Source organism: Equus quagga, chromosome 4, assembly GCF_021613505.1.
Source record: "Equus quagga isolate Etosha38 chromosome 4, UCLA_HA_Equagga_1.0, whole genome shotgun sequence".
Taxonomy (NCBI): Eukaryota; Metazoa; Chordata; class Mammalia; order Perissodactyla; family Equidae; genus Equus; species Equus quagga.
This window is the reverse complement of record NC_060270.1, coordinates 25,050,509-25,072,983: the sequence shown is the minus strand read 5'-3', so window position 1 is coordinate 25,072,983 and position 22,475 is coordinate 25,050,509. Positions and strand designations below refer to the sequence as shown.

The 22,475-nt window shown below is 43.5% G+C and overlaps 1 protein-coding gene across 14 annotated transcripts in view; it reads right to left on the bottom strand.

Annotated features, from left to right (window-relative positions):
- The window catches only part of KALRN (kalirin RhoGEF kinase), a 637,395-nt gene that overhangs the window by 73,174 nt on the left and 541,746 nt on the right, over nucleotides 1-22,475 (bottom strand). For 13 of the 14 annotated variants that reach the window (XM_046658061.1, XM_046658067.1, XM_046658063.1 and 10 more), the window contains 2 exons: nucleotides 5,362-5,645; nucleotides 4,054-4,158 (listed from right to left, as the gene is read on the bottom strand). In XM_046658061.1, the coding sequence (XP_046514017.1) occupies nucleotides 4,054-4,158; nucleotides 5,362-5,645 (389 nt within the window). The remainder of the gene's footprint in view (nucleotides 1-4,053; nucleotides 4,159-5,361; nucleotides 5,646-22,475) is intronic. The other variant, XM_046658062.1, reaches the window with a different exon arrangement.

The following is a 22,475-nucleotide window of genomic DNA, read 5'->3' as shown; positions in this document are numbered from 1 at the left end:
GCAGCAAAGTCAGCTTCAGCGCTAACCAGACAGACAAATGCCACTTCCCTGTAGGCCAGGGGACCAGGCTTACAGGGAGGCTATTTTGTCTTGGATACTTTTCACCTTTCATTAATGTCACAATCCCAAAACGCCTTATTAATCGCCCATGCCCATTCTCAAACAAAGCCAAAAAGGACTTTGGGGCACAGGTTTCTAGAAACCATCATTAGCTGGAAGCAATCCTAGAGGGGGAATGAAGATGAGTGCAAAGGAGAACCTGGCAGACAGATGCCAAGCTCTGAGAGCCGCCTGGAGGTGAGACTCCCGCAGAACTGCCTCCAGGACCCCCACTTACCAGCTTGCTTTTGACCAACTGTTCTATTGCACTGACAAGGTCTGCAGCAGTAGGTACTTCGGTGGAAGCCTGCCGGGCTGCTAGCAAAGAGGAGGACTGCAAGACATTGAGTAGCAAAGGAAAAGCAGATTAGCCAGGAAGGAGGAATAGCAATTAGGAAGCAACACAGCAAGTCCAAAGCTCAAGGCAGGCAAGGGAAGCAAAGCTCTCTGTGCAGAGGGAAGAGATGACAGAGGAGCTGGGGGATCGTGAGGGGGTGGGACAGCCTGCCCGGCCCCTTGTCAGGAATTCTGGCCAGCAGTGAAGTAGGGATGGCACTAGGCTCTCCTTAGGCAGGCCTCTGAAAAAGCCAAGGGGAGCGAGGGGTCACTGAGTTTCCAAGAGACTGCACCCACTGACAGCAACGAGGGGAGGGAGACAGGCAGGATTCTGGCCACTACAGGGCTGCCCACTACTGTTCCAGGGCATGAAAGGAGTCCATAGATCTAGCCTCGAGTGATCCAAAGAAAGAAACTGTTCTTGCTTTACTTGGGTGTAGATCTTAAATACAGATATCCACTGGGTGTCCAGCAAAAATGCTAAAGGCCAGGCACTTACAGACCAGGAAGCCAGAAACCCCTCCCCGTGCACACGCACACACATGCACCTCCACAAACACAGCTGTTTCTGGTTAGGCCCCCAAACTGGAACACTAGGATGTGATAATCTGCTTTAGCAGAGCTGTGTGTCTCGTGCTGGAGTGACCAGAGACTATTCTGTTCCCAGTGACAGGAGGGGCCTGTCCCTCTTCCCCTGCACCAGCAATAAGGACTGGTCCGTGTGGCTGTTTGGTCAATGGTTTGGGGGACTCCTGCTCACTGAGGGCCAGTGGTTTTTTTTCTTCTTCTCCTACTTGAGAAGAAACTAGGGGAGAAATGGTTAACCCCACATGCATGTGCTGGCTTTTTTTTTTTTCCTTAAAGATTGGCACCTGAGCTAATATCTGTTGCCAATCTTTTTTTTTTCCTTCTTCTTCTCAAAGCCCCCTAGTATATAGCTGTATATTCTAGTTGTAGGTCCTTCTGGTTGTGCTGTGTGGGATGCCGCCTCAGCATGGCCTGATGAGTGGCGCCATGTCAGCGCCCAGCATCTGAACCAGTGAAACCCTAGGCTGCCGAAGCAGAGTGGGCAAACTTAACCACTCGGCCACGGGGCTGACCCCCGTGTGAGGGCTTCTACCCCTGACACATCACAGCAGAGGGCAATCGTGTTCCCAGGGCCCAGGCCGCTCGCTCCTTCAGTCTCCAACACTAACGACTGTGGGAGCAGAAAGTTGAACGTCCTGGCCGTGCTCTGGCTTCAGGTGTGTCCTTTCGGTTAGAGGGAAGTTTTAAAAAGGAAGTTTCTTGTTATCTTATCTGAAAGTTACTTTAGGTCTCTGCTTCTGAGATGGGGTAAAAAAAATCAAATAAATATAATTAAGAGAGATATAATAACGCTCTTTTTCCTCTCTTGGAGAATGCAGGAAAAGAGCTTAAGTCTGTTTGGAAATCCAAGTTACCAATTTTTTGATCTAGCAATCCTATTCCTGGGAACTTATTCCAAGGACAGAGGTGAAGAGAACAAATGCTGTAGGTACAAGTGATCTGTAGCCGTATTATCTAGAGCAGCAAAAACTGGCCACAACCTAGGATATCCCCAAACAGGCTGGTTGAGCAAATTACGGCATATCAAATAGCAAAATACACCCCAGCTATCAAAATGACAGTTATGAAAATCAGTAAGATTTTAGGAAATAGTAAATAAAACATTGAACACATCATACACATATTATAATTATAAAAATAAAACACACGCATGTAAAGAAACATTAGAAGGAAACATGGAGAATTAACTGTACAACATTACGACGGGTGGACTTTTAAAATTTCCTTGTGTACTGCTGTAAAAATTATTTTAATAAATCCAACTCTATTTGCTAGAAATTCTGAGGCTCACCCTACTCCCAAATATTCCAGAAAAACAAACGTTCGGAAATCACACAGCAGGACTGGGGAGGGTTAATGTGTCTAAAAAGGGACTGTTGCCATCTGCCTATTTCTAGCTAAGAAATGGCTATTCAAATGTCAGGGGGTAAGTCTGCATTCTCAGTTAAAAATTACCCAGAAACAATATAACATCCTTTTCCACAAAACAAGTCATGTTTGAGGGAATTCAAGGGGGAAGGTTCATGACCTTCGCTTATCTTATGCAAGCTGGCACCTTTGTGTGGAGGACTGTGTGGGATGGCAGATAATGTGACAGGAGCGCCCTACTCCCCACAAACACTATCACTGTTCATAGAACATTTTACAAGAAGAGGCCTCCGGGAACACAGCAGGTTGGTCCTCATACCCAGCTCAACGTGAAGCACAGGCCTTTTTGCCTCTGGGAACCCAGGATGGGCATTATGCCATCCTTCCTGCTACTTTTCTTTCCAGCAGTCTGGAGTCAGAGCTGGCCCTGGAGACCAGGGCCACCAACATCACTTTAGGAGGGGCCAGAACTGTGTGCTTCTCATGATGAGTCACAGAGGGGGCAGCGACCACATCTTAGTCATCATCCTGTCCTAGAAAATGTCCCTCCAGCTTCGCACAGAGGAAGATCTCAATTAATGTCTGTGGGTTACTGATCCAAATGCAAAGCAGAGAGAATTAAAACAAGAACTGGGAAATCACCAGAAACACAGAAGTATCTGCAAATAGTCCTTGTTGAATTGTATCCTGGGTGGTGTTGTAAAGGTTTGTTCCCTGCCTGTGAAGGCTGGGCCCACCACCTCGGAGGATGCTGCCCACTGTAGGGCAGAGCACTAGAGAGCACAGGGAGACCCCAGAGGGATGGCTGAGCAACCACCCCCACGACAACAGAACGACACTATGAAAAGCAGATGCGAAGTACATCAAAAACTGAAACCACCACTTCAACCTCCAGAGTCCACAGGACAGCAACACCGAGAAAAGGCAAGAAAAACCCAATGGAGTGAAAGCATGGTTTGTAAGGACACTGAGTGATGGAGCACACAGCTAACACAGCCCTGAGCCTCGGGTCAGACCTGGAAGCACATCTCACCTGAGCCTCTGCTCCAGAACAATCGCGATGATCACCCTGCGATTAGAGGCTTGGTGGACATCCAAATTTCAGACACCAGTGACCCTCTGCTTGGGCAACTTGGTGTATTAGGTTTGCCCACCTTTAACAACAATCTCCCCGTCACAGCATCTCCATCCCTCAGGCTGTGTTTGCAGAATTTTAACAGCACTGGGCTTGACTGGAAGTTACTGTGATTTGGATTTTAGAGTTGAGTATAGGGAAAACAATCAACTAAAACGTAGGTTGAACGGTCAGGTACAACAAACGATCATGACGTGGAACCAGCTCAGATTCCTTTTTGAGACAAACAGTTTTTTGGGGGATCTGCCACTTCCAAAGGCAGAGCCATTACCCTTCATCAACAGGACAAGACACCAGGCAGATTCCCACTTCGAGAATTCTACACACACCCTATCCTGCCCAGAATGAAGTCAGATGTCAAGGGTTGGGGACCTCTACTCAATACAGATGGAATCTACATCAACGTGGATTCACATGGTCTAAGAGATAACGGGAGAGAGAGAGTATTACTACCCCCACCACACACAAAAACAAAATCCCATGTTTTACACATTGCTCTTTCAAGTGAGAAAGTAAAGAAGTCCCACCATCTCGTCTTGCGTGGGGTCGTTGTCAAAGATCTTCATAGGCGGAGGGAGGGGGGTGTGTGACTCTTCATCTGGCTCATCTTCACCCCAACCTTTCTTGCTCTTCTAGAACAAAAGAGCAGCATTAGTCACTGTTTCATGTAGTTAAAGATGCCAATGGTTCAGGACTTGGGAATTTTTAAAAAAGCAACATATAAGATACCCTCCTCTCAACATTCCTGTTTTTCAGCTTCAGTGTCCTCCTCTGTGGAATGGGGACACCTGCTATCTCAGAGGACAGTGAGGACCAAATGGGGGAAAACACACACATATAAGAAACATCTACCTCATTGATTAGCCGGCAAGAGAGAAAACTGAAACAGCAGTCAGAGAGAACCTAACTTTTAAAGTTTTTGAAGGACTATTAAATCACAGTCTAAGGATCACCAGGCTCTACTGCCATTTTCAGAGGGAGAAATGGCCGACAGCATAAAATCACAGAGGGAGTCTCGTTACACATCAGGAAGAATTCCTTAGTCGTGTCAGTGACTAGAGTAGGTTAGTTTGCCAAATAAAACAGTTATCTCATTTCCCCAACTAAAACCTACCCACGATCTTTTGAACACAGAATCTCAGCTTGGGAAGGGATTCCAGAGGTCATTGTCCAGCCTGACCTCTCAGCTAACACAGATCTCTCCCACTGTTAAGTGACGATCTCCCAAACTTTCCGGTATGGCTGTTCATTCGTTCTCACGAAGGCCCATTTCATCACTGGTTGACCTCCCATTAAAGTCCCTCTTTGAGCTGAGACCTTGTCTACTGTGCAAACCTTCACCTGTTAATCACAATTCTCCCCTCTGGAGTAACCTGGAATCGTCTACTCCCTTTTACATGTGGCTCTGCTCGAAATACTTGAAAACAGCTATAATCTCCCAGCACAGTCTTCTGGTTTCCAAGTGAAATGGTCTCCATTCTTTCATTCTTATTCTAAAAATGCCAAGCTGGTTTGATGTACCCTTTAGCAGAGGCAGGGGACGAGGTGACCAATGGCTCTCCTTGGGCCCAGGCCTCCATCTCCAAATCTGGCAAAATAGGGTCTGTCTGCTGGACAGTCTAGCTGCTATTCAGTCTTAGAACTGGTCACACACCAAATTAACAAGGTCTTGAGAATACAAAAATCTCAGCTCACTTAGGCCCAAGAAGACAAACTACTGAGGTCTAGAAATGGGCCAGTTTACAGCACCCGGGGAAGGATGCCTCACAAGTCTCCAGGAAGGATGTATGTCAGAAGCCCTTTCAATGGAAGACTCCAGGGCCTCACGTAAGTACCTCATCAGCACTGTCTCCTTGAGGGGTCGTCTCATCTCCAGGCTTGGGAGATCCCAGGTCAAAGCTCTTCCGACCATCTCGTACTTTCTTCTGCTTCTTGATGTTGCCGTCTGCCTTCCCGCTGTTGAGCCGGCGCACGGGACTCGTTAGCCACTTCTTAAGGGTGTTTGTGGAGCGTTTGGGACCGGGGGAACTGTGGAGGGAGTTCAGGGAGGGCTGGGTCTGCAGGTTGGCCACTGACTCGGACTTGCCTCCGTTTTCACTGGAGGAATGAGAGTATGCATCTGAGGAGAAAGAACAGACAGACGTGGCCGTGTCAGAGGCAGTTAAGGCAGGCTGCCAGCCTGGGAGCAAGCTCCATCCTCAGGAAGCCAGGACGCAAGGCAGAATGTCAAGGCCAGTTGCAGACTCCAGTCAAGGAAACCCTCTTTGGAGGGTAACAAGCTGACACTCACTCAATTTTTAATGTGCAAGGCACAGCTCCAGGTGCTGTGGATACAGGAGGGGACAGAAGACAAAAAATCAAGATCCTAATCAAGAATTACCAACCAATAACAATGTCAGGGAGCACCTGTGAGGTAGTGTATTCTAAAGATATTTAAGACAAGACCTCTTATCTAGCTACACACACATACACACACACAGATGCAGAGAGGTAGAGAAGAGCGAAAGACCAAGAAAGAGCACGCAAAATAAAGATAAATTCACAAAGCAGTATGTGATTAATTGCCAAAGGGCCGGTATGGACTTGAGGCGATAAGGAAGCAGAGTTCAAAGAAGGGTCGGATCAGTGTAGGCAGGGTTGGTCTGAAAAGGTTTAACGGAAGAGATGTGTCTGAGTAGAAGAGAAGGGAGAAGAAATTCCGAAAGGGGGAGGCAGTGGGAACAAAAGCACAGAGGCAGGAAAATGGAAAAATAAGTTAACACCGCTCATAAGTAGATCCTTTGAATGAAATAAAGATTAACAGAGAAGGAGAAACTGGACAGATTAGCGAGGACATTAACAATAAACTAGAGGAGTATGAACTTAATTGTGAGACTCTAATGGGAAATGACATGATATAAAGGGGTTTTGTTTGTTTGTTTGTATTAAATTAATCTCATAGCTATAGACAGCACAGCCCTGGGAAGGAGGCATTAGAATCCAGAAGGCCACACCAGGACTGTGCACAGGGAGTAAAAAGGACTGAATATGAGGCATTTCAAAGTAAGAAGTGATACTGTTAGTGTCTGGATGACAAATCAAAGGTGACTTGTCTTTCTGTATGCTGCTGCTTCTCACCAAAATGGTCTTGGGAGAACACCTGACCAGCTTTACCTTGACCTCCGACGGGCCTCGTCCGTCACCCCTGTGCCAGTTTGCATACTGATATGTAAACCAAACACATGACTAGCTATTTACACAAATTATTGCAGTAGCCTTTTGCACCTGCTCCTCTCAAGAACTGAATCACCTTTTCTGATAATGACTTCATCCTTGACCTAGACTAGAGATCTAACCTGGCTTGGAGGCCCTCTGGCCTAGACACAGCTAACACAGAAGAAACAAAATCCTGAAATAAAGTGAATGAATGCTTTTGCCAACAGAGAGCTGCCTCCAGCTTCTACAACTAGCTGATCTCGAGGGCACCAAGCTCAGGTGGGGATTTTCTTAGATATGGCTCGAGTTTTGTGCCTACTTTGGAAAACAGCAGCAGAATATTTGCATCTAAAATTGAGCTCCTCAAGTCTGCTGGTGCAAAGGCTAATTTACAGGGTTGTTCTGCCCAGGGAATATTTGGGGGTCCACTGACTTGGTTGGTGTCCCTTTAAGGACAACGTTGTAATCTTATCTCAGAAAATTCCTTGCTGGCTGAGGTCTTAGGTATGTTGACATTATTTTTGAAGTGTTTGGAATGGGTCAAACTCCTGTTCTCAGAGCCTGGGTGATAAGCATCTCCCTAGCACTGGCAGTGGGACCAGGGCCTCTCTGTTATCTTTCTGCTGATAAGCTGCAGAAGCTTTCACCAGGCCCCTCTGATACCAGACGGCTGCTCTGTTAAATCCAAGCCTTCAAAAGTTCGATTTATCAACACACATTGTGTCAGCAGAGCTAGAGGCCCAGCCACATTAACTGTGCCTTGCGTTACCAAGGAAGACAGATGACTGTCCAAGTTTTTTGTCCCATGGCAAATCATAGTCTGGCTTTGAGATTCACTAACGCAAATTTTGACTGACCCTTCTTCTCCCATGGTCATCTGGTTCTGCTTTGGTGCATTCTGTACAAATTAATGGCAAGAGTATAAATTACCAAGTACAAATTAAAAATCAAGAGTACTCTCAATTTTGTTGTTTCAAGTTTATCCTATGTAAACAATTAGGGCCATTCAACCACAGCCCACATAAAAGCGAATTCAAGAGTTGGAACAATCTATAATTCATCATCTAGTTTGGGTCCTGTATGAAAACAGGACCATTTCTCAATCACTTTGAATGTGTGGTTATAAAGAATATAGCATGGTTTATGTTGGAAAATTTGTACTTAGTTTATTGCTGCTTCAAAGAATGACTGGCATGTTATGCTCATCCCATCTCTGGAAGATGACTAATTAGCTGTTGGAGAATTTATTCCAGCACCTTTCCAGGCACAAAAGTTAACTAATTTGTAACAACTACAACAATAATACTATTATTTCTGCAAATCTTTCCAAGCTGAGGTAGGTACTATTTATTATGATTCTCATCTTAGGAAATAGAAAATCAGAGAGTTTCAGGAAACCAAGGCTCACAGGTGGTAAGTAGCAGAGAGGTGAGACTTAAAGCCAGATATGACTTCACTGCACAGATATTTAATCTCACTCCTGTATCTGTGTTCACTCCATATATTCTTTTAGCCTCTATAATTATTGTAAAAAGGAGCATCAAGTTGTTAGTTTATGTAACATTTCAAATGTGCATTTATATGTAATTTATACATGCTATAAAATTTCAAATTTTACAGATAAGTCAATGAAGGCTTCAATTTGGGAAATTCACTGTCGCAATGAGTTAGTCACAAAGCTAGATCCAGAATCCAGGCGACTCTTTGCCTTCTCCATGGCTCCCAACCAATGCCTCGTCTTCAGCCCTGAGGCACAGAAACTGCCCATCAGGCTGATATCTGGTTTTAAGTTTCTGGGAAGAAAAATGTGTTCCTGGGCGCTGTAGGTAATAAGTTCCCCGGATGGTCTAGTGTGTACAACTTGCTTTCTAGATCAGAAAACAATCCTGTTCTGAGGCTGATTTTACTATGAAATATTTTTAAAATACAGAAAAATATAGAAGAAATTTGACACCCACTTACCCATCACCTCAATATGATGAATGTAAATATTTTTTGCCATATTTGCTTCAGCTTTTTAAAAAAGAAATAAAAGATCACAGATATAGTTGAAGCTTTATTTTTTTCTCCTAGTGGCAATTCCATCCCCCTTTCCCTTCCCAGAGTTAAATTCTCTTCTGATGTTGGCATGCATCTTTTCCATCCATGTTGTCAGCCACTTACTGTGAGTCCAAACAGTATCATTTTATGCCTTATATTTTGTATGATTATCGTAATGTAGGTAACATTTTGCAACTTGCTCATTTATTCAAAATTATTTGAGCTTTATCCATGTTCATACATGTACATCTAGTTCATTCACTCTCATTGTTGGATAATATTCTTTCATAGGACATATTGTGATGTCTTAAATGCATTTTCCTAATGATAGACATTTAGGTTGTTATACACACACATATGTAGTCATTATAAGCAATCCCCCACAGGTCTCTGCACATGTGTGAGATTCCCTAGGGTGGTGCTTCCCAAAGCACCACTATGGTGGTAAAAGACCCATTTTTCTTATTTCCAGTCTGCTTTGGACCAATACTTTTATAAAATACAAAGTCACACTCTTGGATGTTGTGGAAATAAGTTGCTCTAAAAGCTTCTAAACACCAACGCTTACTTTCTGTACTTCTCTCACTGTGGACTAGAAACAAACAGCTTACAAACCTTCACCACCTGCACATAGCACGTGGAGTAGCACTGCTCTCCACTCTAAAGCATCTAAAGCAAGTATCTCAGGTGGAACTGCTGGCTTTAGGGAATACACATCACCAGCTCCACCAGGTATTGTCAGATCGCTCTCTGGTTTACTCCCACCAACTGAGTGCAAAAGTTCTCATCTTCCTGCATTCTACCCGATGCTACATTATGTATACTAGTACACAATTCTCCTGGAAAAATTAAATGTGTCCTCCCTAACCAAAAACATTACTTCAAGGACGTCAATTGAGATAAAATAGAATGTTTTAAGAAGAAGAAATGAAAAGGTAAAAACCAATGCGTCCAGACCAACAGGAAATGCATCCTATTGTTGACTTCTCAGCCACAACTGGAAAATAGGAAGCTTGGCGGGGCAATTCATGAGGCTAAAGGTCCAACCTCATAGACCTAGTAGCATAAGCTTACCTGTTTGGTCATGAAATCGAGAAAATCTAAATAAGCCAACAAACTCTTATCCATGAACAGACTTTCATACTATTTTCCATCCCTGCTTCCTTTCATTTCCAAGCCACCTCTTTAATCCAACCAATGTCTTCCTTAATACCTGAGGAGAGAAGACATGCTCACAGAACACACACCAAAGCTTCACCAACAACTAGACAATTCTTGACTTCAATACTCATCTCTTAATGATATTTTGTTGAAGTTGATTAAAAAAGAAACTCGCTGGTATAACTTTCCTGCCTTGCTTATATGATCCAACAACAACCCACTGGTGGCTACTCAATGGGCTGCAACAAACAGATGACCTGGGTTCTGGTTCTGCTCTGCCACTAACTAGTGAGGCAGCAGTAGACAGACACCCCAGCCTCTGTTTTTTTCATCTACAACATGGACAGGATGCATTCAAAGCCTTGCTCCACGGCTGACTAACTTTGTGACCCTGGGCCAGTTATTCAGCCTCTCTATATTTTGGCTTTCTCATCAATAAATGAAAATAATATTAGTATCTATCCCATAGAGTTATTAGGATTAAGGGGTTAATATTTATAAAGTGCTTAGAATACTTTTGACTCATAGGAAACACCGTCTAAGTTAAATAAAAATCAATAAAACCATAAAAGTCTCTCCTAATTTCATTTTCTGTATGTTCCTTCATTCCATCTGTATGTTCTTCTAAAGGCTAGACTAGATAATTTAAGACCAATTTTAGCTTTAAAGTTTTATCCCTCATAAAAGCAAAGAAAAACTTAATGCTACCAGTTGCCATTCTGTGTCATTCTCCCTCCCCACTTCAAGTAGCCACTCCTATGACCAATGCCTGAAAACTCATCTGAAAATAAGCAGTCCAATCCCTGAGCAACAAGGCCACTGTAGTCCTCTTCCCCCACCGTTTGGAAGTTTAAGCGGTACAGGTTGTTTCCTGGAGATGACACATACCTTCTTATCTACAGGGTATCCCTCAGAATGAGAGCTTCTGATGGACTTTATGCCCAGGCAATTGAACAACTGCTGAGATTAGGGTCTCGGATCCCATCACAGGGTTAGAATAAACAGGTCAATGTTATTAGCTTAAGCCTTGGGGGCAAGGGCTCCATGATTTCCAGTTTTTTTAATCACAGCAGCATGTTTCCAAGTAGCATAGGAGATGAGAGCTGTCTGCTTGACATGAAGATGAAAAATGGAATAAAACCCATGAGAATTTGCATACTGAACACATCCTAATAAGTCTGTTGCCTATGTTGAACATTGTCCTTTTTTTACTTGGGTCACCCTTCATTAGCAACCAAAATAAAAGATAACTGTGTACAACATGGGTAGTGACTGAATATACAAGAAATTTGTTATATTTACGGCTCACTTACAATTTCTTTTTAAAAAAGTTTCAACTCATATTTATTTCACTTTTACGTTACAACTAAAGGAAAAAGTTTCTGCCCTTTTTGATCTAGTGTCAAATTTGCAAAACTATTGTGAAAGCAGAATACATTGTGTTCAAGTCATCAAAGAATGCAAATTCAGGATATGGCAAATGCCTTATGGCTGCAGCTATATTTTCCTAATCACAAATACTGATTCAGCCTTCTTTCCAATGACCTCAAAGTGAGCTGAATGTAAAGAAGGACTACATCTCCTAGACAAAAAGAGAAGACAGTTCTATTAGTTTTGTGGGTTTAGTATCCCCAAAGACCAGGAATGGTGTCCTTGAAAGGGCTGGCTGGGACTCCAGAGACTGTAGGTATGTGCAGGTGGCATCTAAGGTTTCAGAGCATTGTGCGCACCCGAGATGCATAACTCACTAAGCTGGCCCACCATTTTCTACACTGTCTTGAGGGGCACAATTCAAGAATGAAAAACTCATTTCAATCCACTCTAATTGCACCCCAAAGCATGTCTTTCACATAGTGTACTATGTAATTGCTAAAAGATATGGGGTCTAGTTGTTCTACATTAATCATGCCGTTTTATCTAGATGGTCAATGGGTCTATAAATGTCCCCCTGGTATTCATCATAATATTGTTTTGGAAGGTTTGATTCCAATGGCAGAAATCTCAAAGATTCCTAAAATCCACCAGATATTTACAGAAGATTTTTTGTGTGTGTGTGGTGAGCAAGATTGGCCCTGAGCTAATATCTGTTGCCAATCGTCCTCTTTTTGCTTGAGGAAGATTGTCCCTGAGCTAACATCTGTGCCACTCTTCCTCTATTTTGTATGTGGGACACTGCTACAGCACGGCTTGATGAGCAGTGTGTAGGTCTGTGCCCAGGATCTAAACCCGTGAACCCTGGGCTGCTGAAGTGGAGTGCACAAACTTAACCACTATGCCACGGGGCTGGCCCCATACAGAAGAGTCTTTTAATCTCCTGCTCTTTTGTCTTGCTTTAGGCTCCAGTGATACAGGAGTAATTGTACTCATCCTTATTGTTTCCCATGGCTTTAGCTATATAAGGCAAATGCATTTCAATGCATCTGTTTGTAGAGATTATACACCCAAACATTGCTGTTTTTTGGCTTTCTACAAATAATTTACTTAATATAAAAATTACAGAAATATCACATATATATTTTTTTCACACTGGAAATTGCACATCTAGAGAAGGGCACATGATGAGAATGCCAAGACTGAAAATTCTCTGGGTGATAAATCCACAAATTCAATTGTTTGTAAACATAGACAGCACAAAACCTACAGTAAGTTTTAATATGTCCTTCGTGGCATAAGATAATGGCTCTGGCCAGTCTTTTAGCAGGATGCTTATGAAAGCCAATCTCCTGGGTGCATATCCAGCTGAGGTCCTGAGGCTATGTACCACCAGTGCCTGGCATGGCTGTCTTCCCAGCAAACCACTTGGTTGGGCATCTTGGTGACTGGGCCACCTAATGCCAGAGGATGAAGCAAGCTGCTCTGGTGACAGCAACAGGACATGGGGGAGGAGAGAATCAGCCTGGTCTAGAAACACTGTTTCTTAACACTAGGAAACTTGTTGCCCTTGGAATTGCCCCTACCACAATGTCAGACTAAAATTGGCGAACACATCTTGGCTCAGGATATCCCTTCTCCCATCTCTTAGCCATACTCGAGTCTCAAATGCACAGTGCAAGCCCCTGTCTCCTGATCATACCATAGCTTTTATACTTAGTTCAGGAATCTTCTCCAGCAAGTCCCTTGCCAATCCACCATTGTTTACCTCACCACTTTACTCAGGCATTATGTTTGTTTTATAAATTTCTTACATCTAAATCCCCAGGATTTATAACATCTGCATCTGATTTTTCCCATTAACCTAGGAGTATAAAATGTAGGACCTCTCGGAGACTTAAAAACACATTATGTTGGGCTGTATCTTAGTTCATTTCGATGTATTCGTCCCCTTCTCTTCCCTACACTGCTGTTCTATCCTGGCAGAATGTGCACACAGATCTGAAGCATAGGGATGATTTCAAATCTAGTGGCATTCCCATAGGGTAGGAATCCTTTTCATCTTCAGAGCCCACTGGGACATGCTCTTATTATCAAGATATTCTCCAACAGACAAAACAACCTCCAAAGGGGTGAAAAGTCAGCACCTCTGGCTTCAATCTAGACAAACTCTTTGGAATTCTGTTTTAAGTCAGTCCAGATCTCCCTCAACTACGGCTGGCTCCTTCAGTGCCCTGTCCCCACCCTCCCTGCTTCGACTTCCGTCAGGATGCCATTGGATGCAGAGGGTAAAGTGATAAAGTTTCCAACTGCTCATCCCCAGGTCTCCTTGGCCTCACTTTCCCCTGTGTAATCTCCTCTCTGAGCCAGAGACGGGGGAGGAGAGACCGCAAAGGGCCCCGAGTCAGTACCCCACACCCCACAATAAGCACATCCTAAACATGTGATGTCATTGCTGTGACATGTTGCCACACCAACTCTCCTAATTCACTATCCCCTCTAGTTGCCTTTGGAAGTTAAGGACTAAAAATTATCTCTCTCGATTCTACCATCACTCCCTCGATATTCCAGGAGTGGATTCTGAAGCTCGACACATCAGATCGGGCAAAAGTCAGTGAAAGCAGCTCTGTTGCTCTTCCGAGAGTAAACATTCTAGATATTATTTCTATCTGTACACCCATTTCATTCTCCCAGACTCGTCCACAGCCTCTGGAGTGGGAACGCAAGTTTCTTCCAAACTGCACAGTAGAGAACTCTCCTGAAAGGCTTCTAAACTGTTCAAAACATAACCACCGAAAGAGCATGGTGAAACTTCGTGAATTCAGAGTGAAGAAAGGACACATCCTATTAGTATGAAATCTAAATACAGAATTTTTAAGAAATGGTTCCTACTTGTGATAGAGCAACAAGAATCAGTGGATCAGCAGGAAGTGAGGTCACCTGAGACCTGCTTTTGTCTGTAAAGATATCACGAGCATAAGGAGGTCATCTAATCAAGACACATGGCTGAAGAAGGCATCTTCTTCTGGCTTCGTCTCCCCACATGCAGCCCTCCCAAGCTCCATACCTGGCAGGTAAGCCAAATTCCCCTGGTAAAATAGGGCCACTCCTGAGTCTAGGGTTTTCTCCTAGGCCTTCAAACAGCCCTCAAGTAGATTAAATGAGCTCCCTAGAACAGCTTACCTGAGGAACTTACATAGCAACATTTTCCACTTTTCTCTGCAGATCGTGCGAACATAAACAAGCTCAACTCTAGGAATACAAAGCCTCAAAATAACATTATACAAATGATTATACATAATAATTTACAGATTATTGGTCAGAGAATGACCAAGGCTACCTTTTAGTTTTTCTCGCCTGCAAACTGATTGTTCATTCACAAAGACTTCTGCACTGATGTTTTTCTTTCCCACTGTCACTGCCCTAATTCAGATCTTATAAATCCACTTGTTTAATGATGTAAGAACCTCCAAATTCGTCTCTGTGCATCTAGTCCTTTTCTCTTATCCATTTGACACATCTCTGCTACCACAGCAATTATATTGCTTTGGGAAAGTCACTGTTCAAAACTTGATCAATAAAATCTAACCTGTCAGCCTGCCTCTTAAGCTACTCCATGGTCAGGCCAGCTCACCTTTCCAGCTCTATGAGCTTCCACTCTTTGATAATCCGAGGTTCTCAGACTATGGTCCCCAGATCAGCAATGTTAGCATCACTAAGGAACTTGTTAGAAATGCACATTCTTGAGGATCCAGAGCTACTGGATCAGAAACTATGGGGGGGCCTGTCTGTGTTTTAACAAGCCTTCTAAGTAACTTCCATGTATTCGAAAGGTTAAAAATGACTGTTCCATATGAACCCCTCGCTTTAGTCTAATTGTTCAGTTCACTGCACCAACTGTGTTGCATTCCTCATTGCTCATATCACCCTGCAGCCTCTCTGCTTGTCTAAAGTCTACCTAGGACTTAGATGACTAAGCCCAGCATGTTCTTCTTTTTCTTTGATAGGATCTGATAAACAATTGTTTATGTACTTTACCTCCCTAACTACAAGGGAAGTCCTCGAGGACAGGGATGTTCTCCATCTTTGTACACCCAGCACAAACTCTTTGGTCATAGAGGAGCTCATTAAATGGCTAGCGATGAATAGCTAAGAACAAAGAAAGAGAAATCCTTGGAGTTGGAGTATTTTAAGGCCCAGAGACCTATAAGAAAAAGGCACTGTTGGTGAGGCACGTATCTCTTAAACTTAGTAGCGTGACTATCAATATAGCCTGGCACTTCCTGTTCTTTAAGATGTTCTAAGTGTTGCGCAGTCAATTAAGAAGGGTTAAATGAAGTTACCTGTTTCTTTACTGTGAGATTTCCCGGAACCTTTAATGTGCTAATTAACATGCTCATGTAGATGATGATTCTCCAAGGGGAACATATAGCATTTACCAAATTCTATTAATATGTTAGAGAAAGCAGTGTGGCAAGCATTGACCTTGGCTATTATTCCTCCTGAGTCTGGAATACAAAAGGTGAATACAACTCCTGAGGATGGTATCCTGACAGCAGGGTTGCCAGCCAAACTCAAAACCTCTTAGGAATGCCAAAGTGGGAGATAAGTTACAGTCCAGTCCAGTTATTTTTGGCTTATGCGCCAGTCCATCAGAGTCTACCCAGAAGCCAGCGGGAAGCCTGACCTGGATTCAACTTAGAATGTGCCCTTCAGTAGTAACCTTAACCAAAGGTAACCAAATGCCAGGCTTAATTATAGAGGCAGAGGGAAAGAGTTAAGCAGGGTGACGCTGGAAAGTTCAAGACTGTAATTAAGCGCTACTTAATTGAAAACGTTGCAATGGAAATTCTCCTAGGGAACCTGAGGGAAGAAGAAAGAGGTGGCTGGTGGTCAACGACTGTTTTCAGTGTCCTTTTTTAGCAAACTACTTTTTTTGTGTGTGGGGTGGGAAAGTGTTTAGGGTCTCTTGGACTTGATGTAGTTTGAGACCTGTGGTCCTAACCTGGCCCTGTTTCTCCCAAGCACCTGTGCCAAGTGAGTTTTCCTCTACGTCCCTGCTACCTGGCCTGGAAGAAAGCAGCAGACAGACAAGCCGAGTTCAGTCTGGCCCTCGTGACCAAGCGCAACGTCTCCTACATTTCTTCACTCTGTGTTCTTCATGCAACCGCGCGCCCAAGGTCCTCCTCTCTGGCCTCCTCGGACCCAGAGTGCACAGATTCAACACTAAGGGTACACACAGCCAGGAAAACCCACTGCCTGGCCTACTTGGGGATGAGTTTCACAAGTACGATCCCACTGGCATGTCTTTAAAACTTTTTATTTTGACATAATTTAAGATTCAGAGGAAAGTTGCAAGATTAGTACAAAGAATTCCTATACACCCTTCACCCAGATTCTTTAAATGTTAACACTTTACCACTTACTTTTTCTTTTCTCTCTCTCATTCACTCACTCACTCCTTCTGTACTGTCCAAGAATGAGTTTCAGAGAAGACTCCCCTTATCCCTAAGTATTTCAGTGTCTGTTTCCTAAAAACAAGGGTGTTCTCATAAAACCGCAGGACAATTAGCAAAATCAGCAATTTAACATTAATACTCTACTTTATTCAAATGTTGCCAATTGTTCCAATAACGTCTTTTACGGAAAAAGGTCATGTCTTTCATGACTTCATCATCTTTTATGAGTACAAGGTAGTTATTTTGTAGGATATCCCCTCAATTTGGGTTTGCTGGGTGTTTCCTCATGATTAGATTCCGAATGTACATTTTTGGTAGGAAACGAACCCCTGAAAATGATGCACCACATCAGGAGGTACATAATATCGATTTGCTCCAATTCTAGTGATGTTAACTTGGATCCCCTGGTTAAGGTGGTGTCTGTCACTGGCACAACTTTCTAATCCATCAAGTTAAACTGCATATATGCTCGGTCCTGATGCTTTAAAAGTCTGGTACAAATCAACTGTAAATGATATTTGAATAGAATTCCTGTAAAATACCCAGTTCCACTCATAAAACAATTTCCTGATCACAAATAGAGAGGAGAATAATTTTCCACTTCACTGAAAACAGACTGAACAATGTATAATGAAAACTATGGTCATGCTAACGGGCAGAACTAGAGTTTGTTGAAATCTTATAAACTGTGCTTTCTTTGACGTGCTGTTTGAAGCTGATTTTAGCTTTGTGGGCATACAAAATCAGTCAAGTTGAAGTTTCCATATGAAACTCACATTCTTAAATGGGGATTCCGAGAGCTAGTCTTGGGGTTAGGTTTGTACTCAACCCATGAGTCCGTTTTATAGATCTTGAAATTGTCACTGAAAACGGTGTTGGAGGTTTTGGGGAGGCATAAAATTCTGGCTGGCTCTGTTAATTACTTACAATATTTTACTAATAAATACAGAAAGACCATCATAACAAAGAATGCTGGTTGCTCTAGAGTCTTGAGTATAGGACTGATCCACTGAAAAGGCCAGAGGTTGAAAAATGCAAACATTATTCTAAGTTACCTGTAGACAGTGAAGCATTTCCTGTCTCACACGTCAAATTTAAGTGTTAAAGGTGGGAGAAATGGAAAGCAGGGGATCAGAGAACAGATCAGTGAGAACCTTAGAAGCTCAAATGCAGGCATCTAGTCTAGAAAACACTGAATTAGGTTACTTAACTGTTGTAGCAAATAGTGAGCGTGGGCACAGGAAGACAGGTTGGGTTGGGATGACACCTATTTCCTAATAATACTACGTAAGTTATTTGCATAATTGGGACAGAAACTCCCTTTAGCAAGCATTCTCTGCCCTTGGGGCAGGTAAGACCAGCTGACACCTTGTCCTCTAGCCATGAGCTGGTTCCTGAGACTCACCAGCAGTATTTCAACTTCCCTTCAACCAGGAAAAATATTCAAAGTACCCAGGGGGCTGCTAGGGAACAGGGCATCTATTCATCTCCCACAGGGGTCAAAGCTCAGATGCCTTCAGGGACTGGGACCAACAGGTAAGGTAAACGTAAGACTTTGCAAACAGGACAAGCAGGAGGCAGGGAGTAGCAAAATGGAATGGGCAAGTCTGCTAAAGACATTCATATTCATATATATACATATTTTCTTTTTGCTGAGGAAGATTCACCCTGAGCTAATATCTATGCCAATCTTCCTCTATTTTTTAGTATGTGGGCCACCAGCAGAGCATGGCTGCTAACAGAATGGTGTAGGTCCGTACCTGGGAATGGAACTTGGGCTGCTGAAGTAGAGCACCCTGAATTTAACCACTAGGCCACTGGGACTCGCCATCATATTTATATTTTTAAAAAGAGGGGCCAGCTCTGTGGCCGAGTGGTTAAGTTTGTGCGCTCTGCTGTGGTGGCCCAGGGTTTGGATCCTGGGCACGGACATGGCACCGCTCGTCAGGCCATGTTGACGTGGTGTCCCACATCCCACAACTAGAAGGACCTGCAACTAAGATATACAACTATGTACAGGGGGGGTTTGGAGAGATAAAAGCAGAAAAAAAAAAAAAAAGATTGGCAACAGTTGTTAGCCCAGGTGCCAATCTTTAAAAAAAAAAAAATCCAAATACTCTGTTGCCAAATACTATACATGTGGGACCAAAGGCCTACGAGCTGCTACTTTGTTATGCCTGCCCAACGGTGACAAGGTCATCTCCTCTTTATTAGAGGTGGAACCCCCAGCTTCATGATCAGCAATGATTGGGCTGGGATATCATTCAGCACCACAGATATCCCAGATATACTTTGCAGGAAAGATACACAATTAGACTACTTCCATAAGAGCATCTCTTTCTTAGAGGACCGCCTAGACCTTGCCCCATTACAATGGCTCCTTTATTACTTAAGTGCTGTGTCCTATAGACTCTCTCTCTATATATATAACACTTATATTTGAAGATATTGTGTTATTATTCATTCATTCAACAAATGCTTACTGAGCGTCGTCTACTGAATGCCAGGTGCTATTCCCAATGCTAGGCTAGAACAGTGGAGGAGACAAAGTCCCTGACATTAACAAGTTGACATTCTAGCAGGGGTGGGGTCAGATAGTAAACTAATAAATGAGTTAGAAAAATTCCCAATACTGTTGAACAGTATTTAGAGAACTAAACTGGCTAATGAGCTGGAGAGGGCCTGGATAACTTCTTCAGAGTAAGCAGCTGGTGACAGTCTCTCTGAGAAGCAAGCTGAGACCTGAATGATAAGGAACCAGCCATATAAAGATGGGGATATGGCCTCTGCCAAGGGCACAGTCAGTGCAGAAATCCCAAGGCAGAAATGAGTTTGGAGTGTTCAAGATACCTGAAGAAGTTCTTGTGGCTGGAGGGATATAAAATGAAAATAAAAATGAAAATAAAAAATAAATATGAAAAAAATAAAAAGTAAAAATAAAAATGAAGCTGGAAAGTATGGTAAGCAGAGGTTAGATTCAGACCCTGCAGGCCATGGTGGGGAGTTGGCACTTTATCCTAAATGCCATGGGAAACCATTGGAGGGAGAAGTGAAGAGAGAGGATTTCCTTTCATTGACAATCTTTAATTTCTGATTGGTCTATGTTGTATATCAGACAAATTTCTCCTGAATTAGAATCACCTTCCCACCAAGAATCAACTTTTCTTCTAAAAGGATTTGGGGAGGAACATCTTACCAAATATGGATAGATGGGAAATACAGGATATTCAGATCTGGTCCCTAGACAAACTGCTCCCTATTCAGCTCACACGCATAAGGCCATCCTGTTTCTTCCTTACTATTGGCGTGCATTTCTGACACCTTTGTGTCACCCAACTCCACTCCACTGTATTCCTGCTTTGGTCTAAGGCAGACGGATACAGCTTTAGGACACATTATCAATGAAATATGCTCCCACCTCTGATCTTGCTGACCCCTCTGCTTAGACAGTTCTTTCCCCACATCCCACAAGGCTCATTCCCTCTCTGCCTTCTGTCTTTATTGAAAGGCTCCCTCCCCAGTCCAGTCTTCCCTGACTGCTCTATTTAAATCGGCCACATCCCACCCCTCCACGCTGACACTCCCTGTTCCGTTTCCCTTTTATTTTCCTTGTAGCACTTACCCCCATCTGGCCTACAGTATCAGCCCTGCCTTTTATTTTCTGTATCTGATGCTTTGATACCTGGGGCCTTGCTGACTCTGGAGGGACAGCTGTTCCCAGGGCTATCTAATTCTCAGAGATAGTAAACAATCTGCTTTCACTGTGCCTTTCATATGCAAACCCACCAATCCAGAGCCCAAACCCCCAACCATCTTCTTTATCTGTTCTCACATTTCCCGCCACTATCTCCAGGCCCTAATCATCCTAAGGCCAAGTATCAGACAACTAGGGGCGCCCCTCCACCCCAGAGCCTGCTGAAATTATACAAACTAGCCCATCCTAAACCTGCTTACCCCGACTCGCCTCTTAAAGGCTTCAGCCCACTAGTCCTTCGCTCTCTCTAACTGCAACCAACCTCAGTGTTTTCTCCTGGGGACCTGGGTGGTGTGCTCCCTCCTCTTGGGAATGTGAGTAATACACTATCTTTTCAGTGCAATCATCTCCTGATCTGCTGGCCTTACTGAATCTCAAAATTCTCTATTAATATACTCTATTTAAAATACCTACTATAAAATTTACTTTATTACTTGTCTCTCCTACTCCTCTTACTAGAATAGAAGCTCCCTGAGGATTTCTTGTCTGCCTCTGTTCTGTCGCTAGCACCCACAAGAGTGCCACACCCAGAGAACTAAAACACTCGATAAATATTTGTTGGAAAAAAGATTTCACAGGAAATGCTCAATAAATATGTTCTAAATATTAAACGAATAAAGGTGCTAAGGTGCCTGCTTGTGAGTGCATGGATAAATACAGGAGCCAAGTGCAGAGTGAGCAGAGCTTAGGATTTGAGTTCCAGCTCCACCTCTTCACCTTTCTGAACCTCGGTTTCCTCATCTATCAAACGGGGATAACCAACATTTACCTCTGAGATAACAACACTTACTTACACAGTGAAAGGTTATCATATGACGATAAACCGCAATGACCATGACGACTGTTGGATGTCAATAAACAGTACCGTGTTGTAACACAGTAATGCCCAAGGGGCTTAAGGCCTGGGAAACAGCCAGCCCTTATGCTGAACCCTCAGACTGTGGTGCTTTGACTCATCCGCTGAATGAGCTCACGCTCACTTTCCTTCTCAGGCCAGCAGCAAAGGGAGAACGCCCTTCCTTCCTCCCGGCAGCTCCGCTATCCCTTCCTCGCGTCTATAACCTGCTGCTCCTCATCAGTCACAGATGCCGAAGCAGATCCCAGCAAGTGGGCGCACACAACGTACTCACAGACCAGGCATGGCAAGTGTGAACAGGTGAGTGGCAGGACACACTTAGGACGTCCATGGACTCAGGTGGGAGACCCCAGAACTATCAGGCTCACATTAGAAGAGGGGATTTATCTGGCTCATAAAATTTCCCACCTGTTTCTTACTCCAAGTTAAGAAGTACTTCATGACTTCAACAGATAAAAATACTTACATGAACAGAAGGATTTAAAAAAAAGGTCAAGCTTTCAAAAGGAATACATGACCATTACCGGAAAAAAATAGAAGAAAACGAAAAGTTTCTGTAATCCTTTCACCATGTGATGACGACACCTTTAGTGTGTTAGGACACTTACCTCATCTTTGTGCACGTGGATACGTACGTGCAGAGCAAGGTGTTTGCTGAATGAATGAACTAAAACTTAAGCCCACTGTCCCTTTGGCCAAGTCTCAGGGTTCCAAGCAGCCTGAATGCAGCTTGGGTACCTTTCACGGTACCTTCTCAGTTCTAGGCCAGGCCCCCAGCTCCCAACTCCCTAAGAGAAGGAAAGCGCAGAACAGTAAAAAGAGCACTAAGGATCCCAGGTGAGGATTCTAGCTTTATTGTTAATTTGTTGCAGAGTTTTAGGCAAATCCCAGTCTTTCTGGGTTTCTTTCTTTCTTTCTTTTTTTGAGGAAGATTAGCCCTGAGCTAACTGCCACCAATCCTCCTCTTTTTGCTGACGAAGACTGGCCCTGAGCTAACATCCATGCCCATCTGTGGGACGCCTACCCCAGCATGTTGTGCCAAGCGGTACGATGTCTGCACCCAGGATCCAAACTGGCGAACCTTGGGCCACCGAAGCGGAATGTGTGCACTTA